This window comes from Patiria miniata, unplaced genomic scaffold (genome assembly GCF_015706575.1).
Source record: "Patiria miniata isolate m_02_andy unplaced genomic scaffold, ASM1570657v1 HiC_scaffold_2, whole genome shotgun sequence".
NCBI lineage: Eukaryota > Metazoa > Echinodermata > Asteroidea > Valvatida > Asterinidae > Patiria > Patiria miniata.
This window is the reverse complement of record NW_024037058.1, coordinates 16,056,594-16,074,861: the sequence shown is the minus strand read 5'-3', so window position 1 is coordinate 16,074,861 and position 18,268 is coordinate 16,056,594. Positions and strand designations below refer to the sequence as shown.

The following is an 18,268-nucleotide window of genomic DNA, read 5'->3' as shown; positions in this document are numbered from 1 at the left end:
ATGCAAAATAGGTGAGCACCACGTGGGCGTCAAGACGTGAACTTTGACACACCGCAGGATCTCGCGCGAAATCGACTTTTATGCGGAAACATGACATCATTGCCATTGACAAACTGATTGTGATTGAACTTCGGAATTACTCAAAATTTAGAAATGTGATGGGAAAGAAGCAGATTTCCATCTTCGAACAACTGATTATTGCCCCGTTAAGTTTGTAGTATCACTGACCACTTGACTCGTTCGGGAATGTCGATTTTTCTGTTAGTTTTCAGCGTGGTTATTGCTCCCTTCGCGAACAGTCTGTCGGCCGATCCGGGCGTAACTATGCAATACATGCAATATGAACGGGAACGTGCGACTTCCGAGCGAGACATGCTTCGTAACATTAGCCGGGTAAACAAGACGGAATCACCCGCCGAACATTGCCGTCAAGGGGCTCTCACTGACGGGTTTGGCATGATCATCCAAGGCATTCTGGCTGTGCTGGCATTTAGTAGCTTAATTGGTGAGTTCCATGAGAAAATTGTTTTACTATATATGCTATACTATTAATTACTAGACATTGCTAGACTAGACAGAATGTTGCATTCGATTTCAGGAGACACCAATTGTTGGTTTATAAAGGTCAAAGAAGGGCCTACCGCCTAGGCCAATAATGTTTTCATTTTAACAAACAATGTAGTTTAATGATTAATTAACGATTATTTAGGATAGGTAGGGGCGGGCTGAGCTGACATGACGGTCATCCGATGAAAACATCTAGGGCGGCCTCGATGTACCAGTTTTCGAGGATGTAAGGATTTATTTCAAGCAAGAGAAAAACACCGACATAGCCTTCGCGTTCCAATTTTTTTGTGGAACACGTACCGCACACAACAAATCAACTAGTGGTTGTGTGGTAAGAATCTGCGCGTGTGTGCGTTCATCCCTACAAGATCAAACCTCGAAAACTTGATGCCTCGAAACAGGTACACGACAGAGCTGAAAATGATCAGCCCTGTGGATGTGCGGGGTGTCTCTGGCTGACAGTGACAGGTTGTCAAGTGAGGAATTGAGGAGGGGAGTTTGAATGGAAGGGATCTTTATCGTGTTGAGGAGGCACAGGCTGAGGTGGTTATGTTCACATCATTGAGAGAAAGGATGATGCCAGTTGGGTCAAAAGGTGTACCAAAATAGACGCGGGTGGGCCCAGCGCCCACACCCGTTGGCTGACCGCGCAAGACGCGGCAGAGTTCCGTGACTGATGACATGCGACTGCTTGGAGTCAATGCGAGGGACGCGACGGACAGGGCCAAGTGGAGGAGAGCCATAGGGAGAAAGCAGGCCAACCCAGAACAAACTGGACAACACACAGCCTTATTTATGCCCATTTATGCGCACATGCGTGTTTGAATTTGAATTTTTTTTTAGTGAACTTGGTCTATGGTTCTTGAGTCTGGAGTTCTGTATAGCATAGGAACTGAACTGATAGAAACTGGTGTGCAAATGAATGGATGTTTTCATTGGATCACTCTGCCCAGTTCTAATTCATTTGCACACCAGTTTTCATCAGTTGCCTTCTGTAACCAATCAGCAGAAAGAAATTCTGGCCAACTTTACTCACTCTTAAGCTGACAAAATTCTCCAAAATTGTCATGAGGCAAAGACAAGGTCCTCAGTATTTCAACAGCCAAGCTCAATTCAATATTTAAAGACTCTCCTTCAACATGTTGTGCCAGTGAGAGTGAAGCCAAGTGATTTAAATTTGAATCCTTAATGCTAGGCTTTGGCTCAAATACTGGTATTAATTGTGAGCCACACAGTGGGGAAAAGTTGGGGTTTTTTGGAGGAAATCAAAATTGGGAGTTTTTTTTACTTGATATTCACAGTGTGAGATACCTACCTGGTTAATATTAAACCAGGGAAAATCAAAATGCTGACATCTTTTTTTTGGTTGAACTCAATGTAGATTTTGCCTGAAAATTACAAGATAACTAGACGCCTACAGTAACAGAACTCAATTTTTCCTGGTTTTTAAAAAGGTCAGTGAAAAACACAGTCCCCATTTGGATTTCCTCAAATCAATTTTTCCCCACAAATACTCAGCATATGACCACCATGTGGCTCCCAGTTCAGAGGAAGCAGTGGCAATGGTGTGTTTAAATGTACACCAAGCATTCCTGTTCCGTATGACTGAGTGGTCATTTATATAAAATCAAATAAATAGGATTTGCAGCAATCAACAACCAGTTGCTTTGAAAGCAAGGGCACAATTATAGAGTACCGAAGTGTGGAGTTAGAACCGGGACGTGCAAACGAATGGAGTACGCGTGCGTGTACTTCACGGGCTGAATCACGCGCTAATGTCTTTTACACACATAATTGTGCGCGTGATGTATTCACTTTGGGTACACTCTTTAGAGAGCAGGTCTCATCTCACATCTGTAGATTATGCATGTGGGCAAGTTGTGCACACAAGAGTGATATTATTACTCTTGTGTGTCCAATGAACCGGTACCATGGCGATGGCTTATCCATGTCATCGACCTTACCAGTGCTAATTCAGCCTCAAACACTCTGTACTGGTTCGGAAGAACTGTGCCCTTTTGAGGACTTTTTAAAGTATAAAAATTAAAGGTACAGTCCATCATTTGCAGTTATCCAAAAAGAAACTGACGTTATTGTTGTGCATGGTTTTTTTTTTACTGTTTTCTCAGAAAGTGTATTACATTCACTGAGCTGAAACTTCAACAGGTTGTCATGGTTGTAGGTTTGAACATTCTTCTTCAGATGTTGAGTGGTGTTATTATTCATATTATTAGAAACAAACAAAATTTGTGAACGGCAAATGAGGGGAAAACATTCTAATCTCCAGTATCACTTGTCCACTATTTTTAGAAAGGCTTTGCGTCTTGTGGTACTGTAGTCACTCATAATCATGTACAATGTACATATTTTGTTCATCTTTTTTTCTTAAAGATTGTAATTTTCTTTTTCTTCCAACACCTATATTTTGCCATTTGAAGTTTGTGTAACATGGGGGTATTATGGGCAAGTATTACCATGGATACATGTATTTATTCATTCTTGTGTTTGAAATCTGGTGTTTCAGTTTTTAAAGTTGATGCTTTATTCAGACCACGTTATGCATTCAGTTCAAGCATTAGGCATTAATATTAATGTCCTCTTCCACTTAGTGTGTATTTTGCACATGTCTGTCACGTTCAAAGTCCAGAGTACCCCGTAAGAAATTCATCTTGATGGCGACCGTGCATGTCGTATTTAACTACATGTATTAATGATTAGACAAGCCTCACAAGATACAATGTCGTAGTTGTGATTGCTAGTGCTAACAATACACAAGGATTTCTGTACTGTATGCAGATCTGTGTTGATACAATGTATTTAGGCATAGAGGGCTCTATGATTTAGGCAAGCTGTATATACTAGTACATGTATTAGCATCGTGTGTGTTGGTTGCAAATAGACATAATAAATTAGGTTTATTTGTATTTACATGTAATTAATGTATAATGTATTTATTTAAATGTATTTATATGTATGCAGTTAAAAGAAGCTCATGGCACTTGTACATGTGTAAACGATGTCCCAAGAGATTTGGATTTCTGTGCCGGAGTGATGATGTCACTGACGTACATTAAAACCCTAACCCCCTAGTAGTTCCTCAGGACTGCCCCGCTAAATCCAATGTTCCAACCGGTGTTTCCTGCTCAATCCACTGTGCCTTATTTTCAGTTGTCTGCTGAATCCGACAGTGTCTAACTTGGCGTCATTATGCAGTTTAGTTGCCTGCTACATTTTGTAAATCCAACATTTGGCATCAGGAATGTACACAAGGGGTTTACTGCTCAATCCAATAGGCTCCATCGGGTATATGATATAGTTGGATCTTGTTGGATTCAGCAGGGTTAGGCTTACTTGAACATTGAAGTATGATTATATCTCAATAATACTATCCTGTTTTGTTTTGTTTCGGAAAATAACCCAAATTTTCATTTCAACTGCAAAAAACTAGACGAAAAGCAATTGACTGCTCATCATTTGTATTGTTCTTGACTTGCAACTGATAACTGGTTGAACAGAGTTTTTTGGTCAAACAGTTTTGCTATAAAACAACAAGAAGAATTGACAAATTGAGTACAGCCAGACAATATTTTGTTACTTCCCAATCTGTAATTTTTTTGTACACTTATTATGGGGATTCCTTTAACACATTTCTTTTTCCCACGGAAGGAAAAATACAACTACCTGTAGAACATTTCAAACCTTGGCATTTACTCATATTACATTTTGTCGGGTGCCTGGAAGAAGGTCGTTAGTGCAAAAAAATGGATTAAAAGTTGACATTCGAAATTCGAAAATCTTTCATTTAGTATACATTTTGTCTCAAGGGGCTATTCTGACGTATTTAATTGTGTGAAAACGATGGAAGGAGGATTTTTATTATTTGCTCCTGGCGTAAGGACGTTAGCGTGTAATTCTAATGTAACAAAATACATTCCAAGTGCGCTAACGTCCCACTGAAGTGGGTACGCAAAGCCAAGTTTGTTCCCGGCAAAAGGACGTTATGATTTAACTGCCACTTAAGTGCATGTTTAAGGCAGGGGGCGCTCCCAGTAAAAAGTCGTTAACATAAAACTGTAAATAACTTCAAAATTAAGCAATACTTTGAAATAAAAATACCCACTATTATTTCAATTATTGAATAATTTCATAAGTCAAAATTTCAGCCTCATGTGATTTTTAATTTAGAAATTGAAAACACAAATCCTTTCAACTGTATTATCTTCAAAAGTGTTTTTGCGTGCCTGGGTTTGCTAACGTCCTATTCCTTGGCACGCGATGGTTTGTGGCATTGTCAGTGCAAGTTAGAATTAATGGCTTTTGTGTGAAGGTCAGTAAATATCATCAATGGCATTCATATTGATAGCAACATGTACCTACATGTAGTACCTACAGTAGGTTTAGAGAACAAATGAGGACAGTTACTTGGCCTTGTATATGTTAATTATCTGACCAACAGTCATACAATATGTGTGTGTAATTTGTTGTGTTTGTCATTTTGGATTATTGACCCTTGATTTAAATTTTTTTTTTTTTTAATTTTCCTATTGGAATAGGTCAACTATATCCATTGATGTATCAAAAAGTGACTGAATAATGATGGGAAAATTTATAAATAAGGAAGGGTTATTTTGTAATCAATTTTTTTTGTACATGTACCATTGTGTACCGGTATCTGCTGACAGATATCACTGGAGATTCCAAATCCTGGCACTTTTTCACTATTGATGGGATATTTTTGTGTACATGGCATGAGGAATGATTTTGTCTTTTTCCAAGACTCAATAAAAAAACAAAACAACTTTTAAAGAATCTTCAATTCTGTAAATGCAAATGTATTGATCATTGTTTTAGAACCCTTAACAGCTTTTTTCAAATGTGATGCGATCAAGCTAAATGAGTCGTTTGTTGAGGAACTTTCATTTGGAGATTCAGGCCAAAATAGGGCCACTTTATTACATCACTTCATCACATCTCTTGATGTTCTGACTTCCATGATTTTTTAAACTAAAGATGGTACCAGCATGCGGTTTTCACAGCAGTAATGCTGAGATTGTGCTCTTTTTAAATCTGTAAAAACACACACAATTGACCAGGGTCGACAAACGACTCATTTTTAGCTTGATCGCATCACAAATTTTGATAGCTGGAAGCTCAAGTCCTGATGAAGTGCAGCAGTTGACCTACATGTACTTGTATCGCGGTAGAATCGCGTAAGAATTGCGTCAACCCAGCTTGTAAATTATTGTCCAATTACATGGTATACAAATGGACGTGGAACGCGCAAAATCTGAGACAAACAAAAATTAGTGTACAAAAACTCCATAGGGTTGTCTAAGGGGCGTGGCTAACTCGCAAGCGGCAAAAGGTCGATAAGTTGCATTTACAAATGTACATTGAATGACAGGACTGGACAACGAAACAGACTGGACAACGGCCTCAAAACCGACGATGATAACCAATAACAGGAGCTTGGCTCTACAAATATTCTGTTTCTATTTACGCAATGATATTTGACCTTTAATTAACATAGTTGTGTCATTTTGGCTTTATTTCGTAGTGAAGCGACTGAGAGAACCCAAAGAGGACAGGAGGTCGTGGAGAATCTGGTAAGATCATCAAGATGAGCTTCAAAGCTTCGGTATCAATAATTATTATAATTTGGCCAATGTTCTTGTCACAGAACAGTTTCCTAATAATGCCTATATAGCTGATGTATGGTGAGCTTGATTTGATACGTGACTTATACTGCCTCCCACACAATATGCGAGGTACATGAACGTAAACATGTTGACGGATATAGCGTCTTCTCCATGCATGCAGTGTGTGGATTAATAACCCTAATCGCCCTGAATCCTTCAAAGTCCTCTTTGCTAAAGTGGAGGAATTTGGAGGATTGAGGTTGCATGGCAAAAGTATGTTACTGATTTTGTAGGATGCACTTTGTCAAGGTCTTGAACTGGACGTTGTGTTTTGGTTTTGCTCAGCCATGCATAAATAGAGGCCTGGATTATGCTTGAAATCCTCCGCACTGCTCCAGGATGTCACTGGCCAAGCCTCAACATATTGACAGTCACTGCCGCAGGATTTTGCAGGATTCAAGCAGTGGTCACCCCTCCACTGACCATAATCAAGAAATAATGGAGGAATTTGCGGGATTGAGGCTATGCTTTTTTTTCCATGAGGCCAATTGGAGGATTTTGCAGGATTGAGGCTACATCCTAGCAAAAAGGCCTATAGGGAGTTAGGGTTAATACAGAATGGTTAGTTTTTAGATGGATCAGTAATGGACTAACAGCCTATAACTGAACAGCGTATGAAGGCTAAAAAAAATGTTACAAAAGCTTTCATTGCAAAAGCCTTGATTGTGTGGATGACATTTGTTGAATGAATGTGTTGGACTGAATTCATTGCAGGTTTTACGACACCTCCAAGCAGGCCCTAGGAGCTGGGGTCATTCACATCGCCAACGTGTTCCTGTCGACAGAACTGTCCAGTGGAGACCCCTGCATATGGTGAGTGTTTCCATCGGATGCCATGGAGCGGCAAGCTCGGTGGTCGACCAGTCATAACTTCAATATTAGGTTTTGCCCTGCACGGATGTATGAACACTGTATACACAGTGTGTTACCTCCATTCATTCATATTTCATTCATTCATATTTATTTCCACTTAATCATTTTGAAGGGAAACGGTTTAAACAATAATTTAGATAACAGGATAAGATTAAGCGGTGGGCTTCTCCAAAAAGCAAGCTTGTCAAGTGGAGAAGTCCATTATGTGTAGAAAAAAATATATATTAAATACATTTGTACCTTTAACTTAACTACACAGTGAAGTACACTTTAAGTTACACAAACACACATATACAAGGGACCAACACAAACGGGACAAGACAAAACAAATCAAGTACAATCAGAGCCTACATGGGAAATCATAAGAAGAATATGTTCACAGCAAAAAATAAGTAAAACTAAAATTAAACATTAAGCATTATTGTAACTTTCCATAAGCAGAGACTTTAGCTTCTTTTTAAATAAAGGCCTACTGTTGACAATTCTAAGAGTTTGATTTAATGAGTTCAAAAATTTGGGGGCCTGATAATGAATGAACTTTTTAGTGAAAGTGGGAACAAAATCACTCGGGTGGGATTCGAACCCACGACCTCCTGCTTTCTAGTGCAGACGTCTTACCACTCGACCACCAAGCTAACGGGATCGGTTGGCTGGTTCGAATCTCATGTACAAAGCAGCAGGTGCAGCATTTAGCTATTCACGTTTTTTCCCACTTTCACTCGGGAGGTAACACACTGAGTATACAGTGTTTATACGTTGGTGAAGGGAAAAACCTAATATTGATTTACATCACCCCGACGCAAACATTCCAACTCATGAATAGCAGTCATACATGTAACTTCCCAACTGACACTTAACCATTTATATCAATTCAACATACTAAATGGTATTTAGGTGGTACCCCTGGCAAATTGGAGGTGGTAAAATCTAGCCAGAAATGATTGATTTTGAATAAGGGAAAAACCTGATTTTGTTCAACAAGTTCACTTCATGTTGTTTGAAACACCCCTCTAGCTAAATAACGGAGTGTCCAGCTGGCGAGTAAGATGTAAACAACTCCTTTTATGGAGATTTGGCGCGCGCGTCGTGCGTACTGTGCGATGACGTGCCGAAACCACCTGGGGCGTTTTGTTGTGAATTTGTCTCACTGGTATTATTGCGCATGCCTACGTACATGACGTAAGGATTGTGAACGTTCAACCAATAAAACGGTAAGAGGCACTGGATTTTTAGGAGTCCAATTTTCATGTGACGGGCTCTCGACTAATAGGAATGGATTAACTGTCTTAGGTATTTATGAATATCTATTCAAATGTCTCAATGCTAGTTTGGGATTGTTCATTTCCCCAGGTACATCGTGTTCTTCCTACTAGATTCCACCTTCGGCCTTTTCATTATCTACATCTGTGTCAAGATCTCGCAGTGTATCGTCAAACTCTGTAGCTGCAAGACGCTGTATTTTGGCGAGTACGGTGATCCACCCATGTGCGAAGCCTGGGTTGGCCAGTGCGGAGTCTTTGTTCTAATTGTGGTTCTTGAGAAAGTGGTCATCACCATCTTTGCGAGTCTTGACTTCTGGTCTGAGGTGAGTGAAGTATTTGGAGGACTAGCTCTGCCAAGGTTAGAGCTTAATTGTAAAGCTAAGTTCTGCTCCATTTGTATTGAATGGTGCCCAGCATGGACGTTGCTAGGGGGAGTTGAGGGGGAAATCACGCCACATGCCCACATTGCACTGCCATTTTTCACTTTTGCGATTTTTGGATTGGTGACCATGCAGCCAATATTTAGCTTGTAATCTTTAAAACTTTTGCTAAAGAAAAATCAGGGGAAAGTAGCCAGGTTTTCACCTCAGATTGTCTCTCAGAGCATCTAAAATTCAAACATTTTCAGGGCCCTTAAGCAAGCCCTGGACCCCTGGCTGTAAGGGTTTTCGCGCTCCGTGCTCACATAAGTCATCGAGCAAATTTGCACACCATGCTTTTGCCCGCCTCTAGAAAAAATCCAGGCGATGTGCATGGTGCGCAGTGCTAGTAAAAACAAACATACATGTAGTGATGGGAGAAATCAGAGATTCAAAATCCTGTTATCCTATTTTTTTCCAAACTGAATAACGGTTATCCAGTTTCACCAGAAGCTCCCATCCAGCTCTCAGTCATGCCAACAAAAAGTGACACACCATGTGCTTGTACTGGCTCTCATGTGTATAATGTGAATTGCGCTTAACCGATTTTATTCTGAATGTGCACCAAGCCATAGCGTCTTCATGTGAGAGTCAGGTGTCCTTTGCAGAACGTTTGAATGTCTCTCCCAGTGGTCTCCCCCAAATCTCCTGTTCTTGCCATTGAGGGGGTACTAGTGCACGGAGCCCATAGATCTTCACACTCGTAAGGGTTGGGAAATGTCCAAATCATTTTTATTAAAGAGGTTGTGGAATGCTCAAAGACATTTCCGTCATTTTTTGGGTATATGTAGCCTAAGGTGTGATGAAATACAAACAACTATTGTGTCTGTCATGAAATGAGTACAAAAGGTACTTTTGAGAGCTGTTTTTCAGGACCTGTTTCGACCCAAACGTGCAATTTGTGTAAAAGTCGTCGTTGGGGGCAGCAAACAAAACATAATAAATCGTGACGTAATAAACCGGACTCCCGATGCAACGTAGTATAAACGAGTCCTGTTTATTACGTCACGATTTTTCTCATTTTACGAAGAACCCGATGACTGTTGATTTCAATTATGGGCTCGCCGACCAACAAATTACTCGATGAATTTCAGTTTTATAAACATATAAACGCACATTACAAAAGAATGGGACTTTTTCATTATGATATATATTGGTCTACTCTACAATAAAAAAAATATAAAAAACAAAACGACTTTCAGCATTCAACAACCTCTTTAACTCATGATGTCCCGGACTATTGTTCAATCCTTTGCCTCGTACACCCATTCCTTCTCCAGGCTTAGAACAGATCAACATAAGCCAGTCATGCATATGGTCACCAACTGCAGTAACTTTGTTCACGTTTGATTGCAGGTTGCCAGAACACTCCTATCACCGATACATAACCCTAAGGTTGAAGTAGTCATTGTTATGCTGCTGGTTCCGTTCGTTCTCAATGTGAGTATGCATTCAGTTATTTGGACATTCACGTAGGTCGGGGGGGGGGGAGGGGAATAACAAATTAACAGCGAACTATATCCCCTGCCAGATTCTTCAACCTCCGCAAGATGTTGGAGAGAAGATTGTATGGTTGTGGGAGGTAGAAGCCCACTTTTACTTTGCACGGGGCTTTTAAAAACTGTTTAAATACAGCAAACGTGCTGGGTTCATGAAGTGCTATTTTCATGATTTTTTTCCCAGTATTTTGCAAGAAAAAGCTCTCAGCTTCAATCCGATACCAAAAACATAAAAAATCCACCGATCCTTTATTTTTTAAAGGCAAATGTTTTAGGGTTGCATTTTTGTTGGGTCACCCGGTATAAAGAGAGTTCAAATATGTTCCTGGCTGTTAAAGGGAAAATACAACATTTGCAAACATCAAAAAATAAAACTACCAAATCATTTTGAAATACCTTGCTGGACTGTTAGTGAATGACAGTGTAAAGCATCCTGTAAAATCATGGCACCTGGTATACTGTCATTTTCAAGAAAAGTGGTATTTTTGTATCAATTTCCAACGCTGATCGGCCGATCAGCGTTGGAAACACCTGGCTTTTTTTCAAATACTAGCCCCAATTGACCATCGCACTTGTTTGCAATCGATTACACACCTATGAACGGGTACGAGCCAGCTAGTCAGGGAACCAGACTGCAGGAAAATGATCGTTTTTCTTGGTTTTTATAACATTTTCGAACCCAAAACCTCAAAAAAGTCAGTGTAACTATATTTGCTATATATTTCCAACCCCCCAATTCCATCCATTTCTGAAACTTACAGCAAAAGCAAATGATGTATATTCCCTTTAATATTTTGTCTGAACAAAAGAAAGTTTTTAACATGAACTGTAAATCTGTTTTTTCCCATTTCAGGCAATTATGTTCTGGGTCGTGGATAACTTCCTCATGCGGAAACGGAAGAAGTTAAAAGACAACCCTGGCAACGACAAAGCCCAGGTGCGGTATTTCAAACTGAAGACCAAAACAAAGGACGACGGTCGTGGGTCCGAGTCCGAGGTGCTGCTTTCACAGGATGAAGAAAATGGGGAAACAGTCGTATTGTCGCCGAGAGGGATGGATGATACGTGCAGAAATGGCAGAAATATTCAACGGTTGTAGTATTTGTTTTTGAATTGTGTGGAACTGGAACATGTTTTGTACAACTGAAAGTGCGTTGTAGTGGACTACTTTTTGATTATCAAACTTTCTGCCAAACATTTAACCGAGTTGGTGTGAACAAAGCTGTTGGACGTTGAACTGTCACAATCGTGCTTTTCCAACATTTATTGTTCTCAAAAACTACTTGAATAATTTCATACCAGACCATCTTTGGCAGTAAACTTGGTTCTTGAAGCAGAACTTGTCCACAAAACTGACAAAGCAATGGTGACCAGTTGTACTTGTATATTTCGTGTTACATTTTCCATTTCAACTGTTTTTCCCCCGCCAATTTTTCTGGGAAAAAAAAACAACACAAGGAAGTCTGCTATTAAAATTGTCGGAAATTGTAGTCTGTTCATTTTCTGAATCTACATCCAATGTTTTATGTTCCCAAGTCACCTAATGATATATATCAGAATTGTACATGCATGTTTATATTTGTATAGCACTCAATAATGTAAGTACAAAAGAAAGTGTCTATGGTATATTTTGTACAGAGAAGAAAATATTTGCCCTGGAAAAAGCACCTGTTGAACAAGAAAACACTCAGCTGAAGATGTTTGTATTTTATTTACTCTGTTCCCCCTTGTTTCTTTTAAAAAGAGAATGAGTGAATTAGTATGTTATGTGGTATTAAAGGGAAAATACAACATTTGCAAACATCAAAAAATAAAACTACCAAATCATTTGGAAATACCTTGCTGGACTGTTAGTGAATGACAGTGTAAAGCATCCTGTAAAATCATGGCACCTGGTATACTGTCATTTTCAAGAAAAGTTGTAGTTTTGTATCCATTTCCAACGCTGATCGTCCGATCAGCGTTGGAAACAACTGGCTTTTTTTCAAATACTGGCCCCAATTGACCATCGCACTTGTTTGCAATCGATTACAATCCTATGAACAGGTACGAGGCAGCTAGACTGGTTCCCTGACCTTACAATTTCCCAATGTATGTAAACTGCTCTGTTTCTTCTTCAATGGAGTCAGGGAACCAGACTACAGGAAAATGATTGTTTTTCTTGGTTTATATAGCATTTTCGAACCCAAAACCTCAAAAAAGTCAGTGTAACTATATTTTGATATATATTTCCAACCCCCCAATTCCATCCATTTCTGAAAATTACAGTAAAAGCAAATGATGTATATTCCCTTTAATGACAATTATATTAGTTATCCCACCAGTGCGAGTGGAACATGGAATAATGCAGTGCGCCTGTGTCCCACATGCCACGAGCCCGAAGGCTGAATTTTACGTGGGATGCAGACGCACTACATTATTCCGTGTTCCACGAGCACGAATGGAATAACAAAATTATCTTCAAGCAAACTTGATGCGCAGTAAAGATGGAACATGTACGCAGCACGCGAACTTTTCAGCGGTTATCCTATTACAAGCGCGTGCAGCGGGAATGGCGCACATGTCTTGGGATAGCGCTATGCGCAGAGTGCGTATGGACCGTTGTTATACCTAATAGTACTATTAGGTATAATATCACACTGTTGTTGCCATGGATCGACTAATCAGGATCAAGGATTCAAGTTTGCTTGAAGATAATTGGTATTGTTATTATTTGTGTAACAGTTAACAATAGAATCTGCAATGGCAATACTACCTGTGTGAAGAATTACACACTTTGTTATATGTGTGTTGTATCTTGGTTTGAGAGGGGAGGAGCAAAAGCCCATCAAACCCCCAAAGTGGGAGGGCCCGGAGGGGTAGCAAAAAGCCACGGGATTGAAGGAAACTGATTGTGTGTTTTACATTTGTGTGCTGTGGGTTTTTTGGTCAAATGTTGGCAACATGTATTTTTGAAAAGCAAAAATTTGAGCAGTTTTTTTTTGGTTGCTCCTTCCAAACCTCTGAAATAAAGTTGGTCATGGTGAGGGAACAACTAATAATACCAGTAATGATAATGGTATAACTGAAAAATATACAAAAATTAGGGAGAAATTCCTACAGACTTGTGCACAAATAATAATCCGACTTTCCTGACCCCTTACCCCAATTTCCCATGTCCTACCCCAACAAATTTTGGCATTTTTTTCTAAATGGACCATGAGCAATCGATCTAGCCTATTTGCGACAATAAAATTTTGCCTCTAAATAGGAGCTGAGGCATTAGGGTGACATTGAAATGTCTCCTTAATTCCACATATCTCCCAAAGGTAAACCTCCCACGCTAAAGTGTCTCCCAAATGGTATAATGTGGGATAGTAGTGGGGGGGGGGGGGGGGCAAATCATCCTTACTCGTAGCTGAGGAGCTGAATTGCGAAGGACGCAGCTACAGTGTGGTCGAGCCGAAGGGTGTTGAATATTATACCTCAATTAAGAACCATACTTTGTAGATTAATTTTCAACAGGTCTAGAGATTTACAAGTTCGAAAAACATTCTGTCTGATTTTCAAATGGTAGTGCTGTTGGCCAGTACCAGTTCACAAACTTGACAATGGTTTAAACATTTTAAAACTGCGTAAGTTTAAGTAATGTAAGTTTGATAAGTGCATGTAAGGAAACAGCATTAATTTCAGGGCACAATTGAATGACTCCATGCAGTAATTACTTTATCACTGATCATGTTGGAAGAAACAAATGACCAAATAAGCAAGATGGAAAAGTCAACCAAGGCCCAATTTCTTGGCTCTGCTTACAGTCGGCCAAAAAATCCCTGCTTACTTAGCCGAATATTCCATGCTTACGGTAAGCGCATTTCACGCGTCAGTGAGGAATTTTGGCTGATGCGCATGCGTACATTCTGTAACTAAGGATTCTGTGCTTACAGGGTTAGGGTTAAAGGGGATTTAAATAAGTCTGAAACGGTGACCAAATGTCTGAAATATAATAGCCATTACCGCTGGCCATGTAACTCGATTACTTGAGAGTAGTTTATGCTACTCATTGTTCTAATTGCAGTTTTTCATCAACTTAAATACTTGTCCTGGCGCGAGTAGAAGCAGGTACTCACTAAAGTTAGGGTTCACAGCTTAATACGTGCCCTGTAAACGGCAAATCACTCCCTCCTTCTCTCTCCCTGGGATTCCATTTGTCCCCCCTAAAAAATTTTTTTCAAGTAAATGACCCAAAACGTTTCACAATAAGGATATCTCAGTGCTTAAGAATGTGGTGGGACTTGCAATCTAGTTGCTTGTAAGTTACTTCATGTCACACTTTACAAATATTGAATGCTTCGAGTGGTGTAGTAAAACTAGCCTCCCTCGGTGATCCATGGACCATTCTATTTTCCCGAGGCGAAGCCGAGGGAAAATAGAATGGTCCATGGATCACCGATGGAGGCTAGTTTTACTTCACCACGAGATAAAGCATTCAATATTTGTTTTATAACACTTCACCCACAGATTCTGCTTGATTTTAATATTTTACATTATTTAAATCTGAACACAGTTGAAATAAACTTCAATTTCAATACAAAATTGGTGGAAAATGTATTTCTCTCTTAAGAACTAACCCTTCACGAAATGTTTGAACCCAAGTCTGCGGCGCGCTCTCTTTGGAATAATACGCGCTACGCACAACGCGCAAACCAGCATGCATTTGCACACAAATACCGCGCCGTGGAAATAGTACTTTGGTTGCTAATGGTATAGTACTTTGGTTGCTATGCGCATAGTACTTTTGGCCGTGCACAGAAAGATAGCAAAATTAGAAAGTACCATGTGACTCGCTCTCGGCCAATCAAGACACAGAATCTGTGGGTGAGGTGTTATAATATCGTATATATGTTATTTTTCTGCTTTTATGGGAATTCGGTTAACTACTCGTGAGTACTCGACTACTCGTGAGTAACTTCTTTGCAAGCACTCGAGTAGAAAAATCCACTACTCGCCCAGGCCTTATCGTCACTGTTCACGTTTCAGACGTGTTGTCCGAAACAAAAGCCTTTCAGACATTTCTGTTTCAGAGTGTCTGTTATTATGTTGGTGCAAATGATTTATTTAACAGTACTTAACCGTGTGGAAAATTAATAAATTTGGTTGAATTTAACATCTTGCTATCGTATTTTTGTTTTGATCTGACTGTCAGTGACTAGGATGTGCAATGTATTATTTCTATGGTGTTTATTTTGTTTGGCTGAAAAAAAAAATCTTTGCAGGTTTCTGAGTTTGTTGCTCAGTTGCCATGTGTTGCCATAATGATTTTTTAGGAGAAAGAGTAGGTTAAATTCAAATTAAATTGAAATATTACACTAGTTGTACACAGTGGTGCCTTATTTAGTGTGTTTACAAACAAAACCATTAATAAATAACTAGAAAGATACTGTATGCATCAATTATTTATTCTAATACATACTTCCAGAACTAAAATGTATAGTTTTGCAGCTGTAGTGGACTGGACCTAATTTCATGGCGCTGCTTAAAGGTAAGCAGAAAATTGTGCTAACCTTAAGCACTATATCATTGCGTGGATGTGCCAATGGTTACACACACATGGAGATTTCTATGGTTAGTTCGCTTCCTTAAGTAACTGTTTCCTCTGAGGTAAGCTCTCCTTTTGCTATGCTTACTGCTTACAGTCTCCATGAAATACACGGAGGCTCTGTTAGCCGAGAATCGTGCGCTTAGCAGCGCCATGAAATTGGACCCTGGATGCCTACAACTGTTGTCTAGTGAGAGAGGGAAAATGAAGATTTCTTTAACTTAACCCTTCTAGATAATTTTAAACCCACCAGGAGCAATTGCCAGGTTTTGAAGGATTGGGGAAAGTTGTATATATTTATTTGATAATCGGTAATTACTAAATGACTTGCATCTCATGACCTTACTTTTACAAATGATTCTTGAGAGTCCAACTTCAATTTGTAAACATCTAAAATACCACTGCCTTCAAAAATATCTACTGTTTCAACATGTATTGAATGACTGTGTTGAATGATTGTAGTAAATAAAACAAACTAGCAGTTCCAATACCACCGAAATAAACCTGATTGATGACAACACAAGTGTCATATCTACATTTTTACAAATGTATCCCCAATGGAATTAAATTAGGGCCCATACACAAAATTCCTGATCAGACAAGCAAGTTTTTGTTTTCTTTCCCCAGTCTTCGATGACCTGCCCATAAAATTGTACCCCAGTTAAGGCCAAAAAAAAAATATCGGTCTCTGGTCAGCGTGCGCGTCGATTTTAATCATGCACATCAACCTTTTTCCCCTTCAAATTAACACGGAAGCTACAACAGCGCCCTCTATTACAGCGCCCTCTATTGCCGCGCCTCCTCAAGTTTTTGTACCAAGGAGCACCAAGGAATGAGGAAATTGCACCAAGGCAAATGATAAAGAGCACCAAGGCAAATGATGGAGGACACCAATGTATAATGAGGACACAAAAAAGCAAAATAGTACCCACCTTGTCTGTACAATCCAAGCTTGAAAAAAAAAAAAGCCACCCCCCCCAAAAAAAAACCGCGTCGCTGCATCAATTCCGGAACTTCGGTCTGACCAGAGACCGACTATTTTTTTGGGGGGGGCCTAACATTTGAATTGATTTTTAAGTCAGTATTAAAAGATCGTTCTGAAATAAATTTGTCTGAATCCTTTAAAATCCACCATGGATGATGTTGCAGGATTTTGGCATTGGACCTCGGACAGTTATAATATAAATAAGATTTGGTTTTCGGTTGCACAATATAACAGTCTCCTGACGACTGGCACATCATACTGTCTAAAATGTTGAGTTTCTCTCGGTTCTAGAACCTCACAAACTCAAAACGAGATTTGTCACATGGCTGCAATTGTAAACTTACTCTTACTGCTAGCCTCACCTTCAAATCTTACATGACATTTGATTTGTGCTTTTTTTTTTTTTAAGTTGAAGGATTTCAGAGACTTCAGGAAGTTTTTGAGCAAAACTTGCGGGAGATTTAGGACTGAGCACAGCAAAACAAAGCCCATGCAATACACTGTTTAGTCCAGATTGTCCGTCACGTCGCCTTCATCACCTCTTCTCTGGTGGAATAAGACCAGCTGCTACAACCCGGTTCTCGCTCACCAGATAATTAAACGTGGAGCAGGCATGAGGCTGGAAAAGATCAAGTGAGAGGTGTTTGTTAATACTCCAAGCAAGAAGCAAGGAAGGTTCAAACCAAAATGCGCACACATTTGAAACTGATTAGTGCTTGGAACTTGCTGAGCGAGTTTCAAAGTCTCCTTCCCTCTTCACTGATGGTGGGGGGGGGGGGGGTGACCTCAATTAATGCTTTGGGGTGATTTTTTCCTCCTTTTTCTTTCTTTTTGGTAACAGTTCTGGAATCCATACAGAGAAAGAGGATTAGGTATGCTATTGCATTGTCTTCATTCCTTTTTAAACAAGTACCAAGTGGTACAACCAACGGCGGTCCCACAAACAGTACAACCACAAATTTTGCAAATGGGGCGTGATCTAATATGCAAATTAGACGCATGTGCAGCAGTGTCACAAAGCTGTAGATATTCCATAGAAACTCACTGGCAAAGCTGTGATACACGTGTGGCATGGAAGAGTATAATACACCCCGAGTAAACTGTCCACCAACCAACCAACCCACCCACCTACCCACCAACCCATTAACCAACCAACCAACATAAGCAGCTCAAGCCAAATTGGTATTTATTAATTAACTTTTGGGAGGGGGCCATGGCTCCCCAACAATCTGCCTTTTGAAAAGGTGCAATGTCCTGAACAACCCAACAATAAGAAAGTTTTTACTTCATTTGGAAGTCAAGATCGCTTTATTTTATAGAACACTGTGATGACGTAAATGAACAAGTCTACCAAATAAGACAAATCATGTTACAGGTAAATTACTCATT

General features: G+C 39.7%; 1 protein-coding gene across 1 annotated transcript; it reads left to right on the top strand.

Annotated features, from left to right (window-relative positions):
- Positions 1–23: 23 nt before the first annotated feature.
- On the top strand, positions 24–12,030 carry LOC119726676 (store-operated calcium entry regulator STIMATE-like). The gene is made up of 6 exons (XM_038198460.1): positions 24–505; positions 6,125–6,173; positions 6,981–7,079; positions 8,490–8,724; positions 10,177–10,260; positions 11,173–12,030. Exons 1-6 carry the CDS (start codon positions 247–249, stop codon positions 11,416–11,418), a joined length of 972 nt encoding a protein of 323 aa, XP_038054388.1. The 5' UTR covers positions 24–246; the 3' UTR covers positions 11,419–12,030.
- Positions 12,031–18,268: the final 6,238 nt, after the last annotated feature.

Bases quoted from the DNA above. Each gene is read 5' to 3' on its own strand.
- LOC119726676 (XM_038198460.1), top strand. From the start codon at position 247: ATGTCGATTTTTCTGTTAGTTTTCAGCGTGGTTATTGCTCCCTTCGCG. The intron at 506-6,124 runs GTGAGTTCCATG...TTTATTTCGTAG, and splicing joins GGCATTTAGTAGCTTAATTG to TGAAGCGACTGAGAGAACCC. The intron at 8,725-10,176 runs GTGAGTGAAGTA...GTTTGATTGCAG, and splicing joins GTCTTGACTTCTGGTCTGAG to GTTGCCAGAACACTCCTATC.